The 1,208-nt window shown below is 67.4% G+C and overlaps 1 protein-coding gene across 1 annotated transcript; it reads left to right on the plus strand.

The window, feature by feature from the left end:
- Positions 1 to 624: 624 nt before the first annotated feature.
- On the plus strand, positions 625 to 1,208 carry H696_01992 (hypothetical protein). The gene is made up of 2 exons (XM_009495891.1): positions 625 to 774; positions 864 to 1,208. The coding sequence occupies exons 1-2, from the start codon at positions 714 to 716 to the stop codon at positions 1,046 to 1,048; spliced, it is 246 nt and encodes an 81-aa protein (XP_009494166.1). The 5' UTR covers positions 625 to 713; the 3' UTR covers positions 1,049 to 1,208.

Consider the following 1,208-nt stretch of genomic DNA (forward strand, 5'->3'; position numbering starts at 1 on the left):
CCCCCCCCCCCCCCCTAGCCAGGTCCGTCGTAGCCACCGCCCGCGAGTAGGCCGGTCAGGCCGGCCCGGAGGCCCATTCAACTGCAGTCACAGCAGCCGACCATGCCAGGCCCGGTGAGGCCGGCACCACTCAGGCGCCACCGGTGGAAGCTGGTCGCCCGGTCTCTTCTTCCAGGCACACCCCGGGGCCGATAAATGAGAAAGCGCCCGCGCAGGGCACCCGGCAGCGGCCGCAGCCGCCGCGCCGCAGCCGCACCGTCCCCGCCGCCCCCGCCGCCGTCTCCCAGTGTGCCCCTGTGTCCTGCGGCCCCCTTCCCCACGGGGCCACCAGAACGTCCCGATATCGGAGAACGCCTCGGTAAATTAACTATCATGCTGGGGGTCATGCTTTTGGTGCGTGATCTGAGACAACTGACAACGGAGTCCCGATCGGCTCCCAGCACCCTGGTAAAGTGTTCCCGCCCGCTTGTCCCCGTCCCCCCCCCCCTCCTGGGTGGCGTTTGTGTGTGGGCGGTGGGAGGCGGGCATAGATGTGTGTGGGTGTATGTGCGCGCGCGTGCAGGTACACGCCTCTCTTCTGGCAGCGCGGCGCTCGGCCGCGGTCGGTCTGGGCTTCCAGCCATCTCCCAGCGTGCCTTTCTTCGCCCCTACCCTTTCCCCCCTCTCCGTTGACTCTCCTCTCGACTTGGCTGATCTCCCTCTCTCTCGTTGACATGGGTGTCATCCGCAACTTCTTCAACCTGCCCCCCCGGACCCGGCGCAACATCGGCATCGGTGCGTCGCGGCTCGGCTCGGCACGCCCGCTCTCGCGTGGCCCATCTCCCACACTAACGCGCTCGCTCGAACCGCACAACCGCACACAGGGGTCGGCATGATCGCCTCTCTCGGCCTGGCCATCGACTCGTATGTCGAGGAGGCCTCCGGAAACCGTGAACTCGGCCAGGAACAGGTCCGCATGCAGATGAAGCTGAAGGAGCAGCGCGAGGCCATCATGGAACAGATGAACGCCGCCAACAGCGCCCAGCCTGCCGGGGAGAAGACCAAGTAGGTGTCCCCCCGCATCGGCCAAGACACCAACATGTAGGGGAGGGAGGCACCGACGGGGGGAGGTACCTGTGAAAGGGAAGTGGAAGGGGGCGGGCAAAGAGACGATCAGCACGCAGGGCGTGCCCGATCACCGGCCACACACCCACATCCCACGGCCCCCC

The sequence above is a fragment of the Fonticula alba genome (genome assembly GCF_000388065.1).
Source record: "Fonticula alba strain ATCC 38817 unplaced genomic scaffold supercont2.3, whole genome shotgun sequence".
Taxonomy (NCBI): domain Eukaryota; order Rotosphaerida; family Fonticulaceae; genus Fonticula; species Fonticula alba.

Coding starts and splice junctions, on each gene's coding strand:
- H696_01992 (XM_009495891.1), top strand. CDS start 714: ATGGGTGTCATCCGCAACTTCTTCAACCTGCCCCCCCGGACCCGGCGC. Junction 775..863: donor CCGGCGCAACATCGGCATCG/GTGCGTCGCGGC, acceptor AACCGCACACAG/GGGTCGGCATGATCGCCTCT.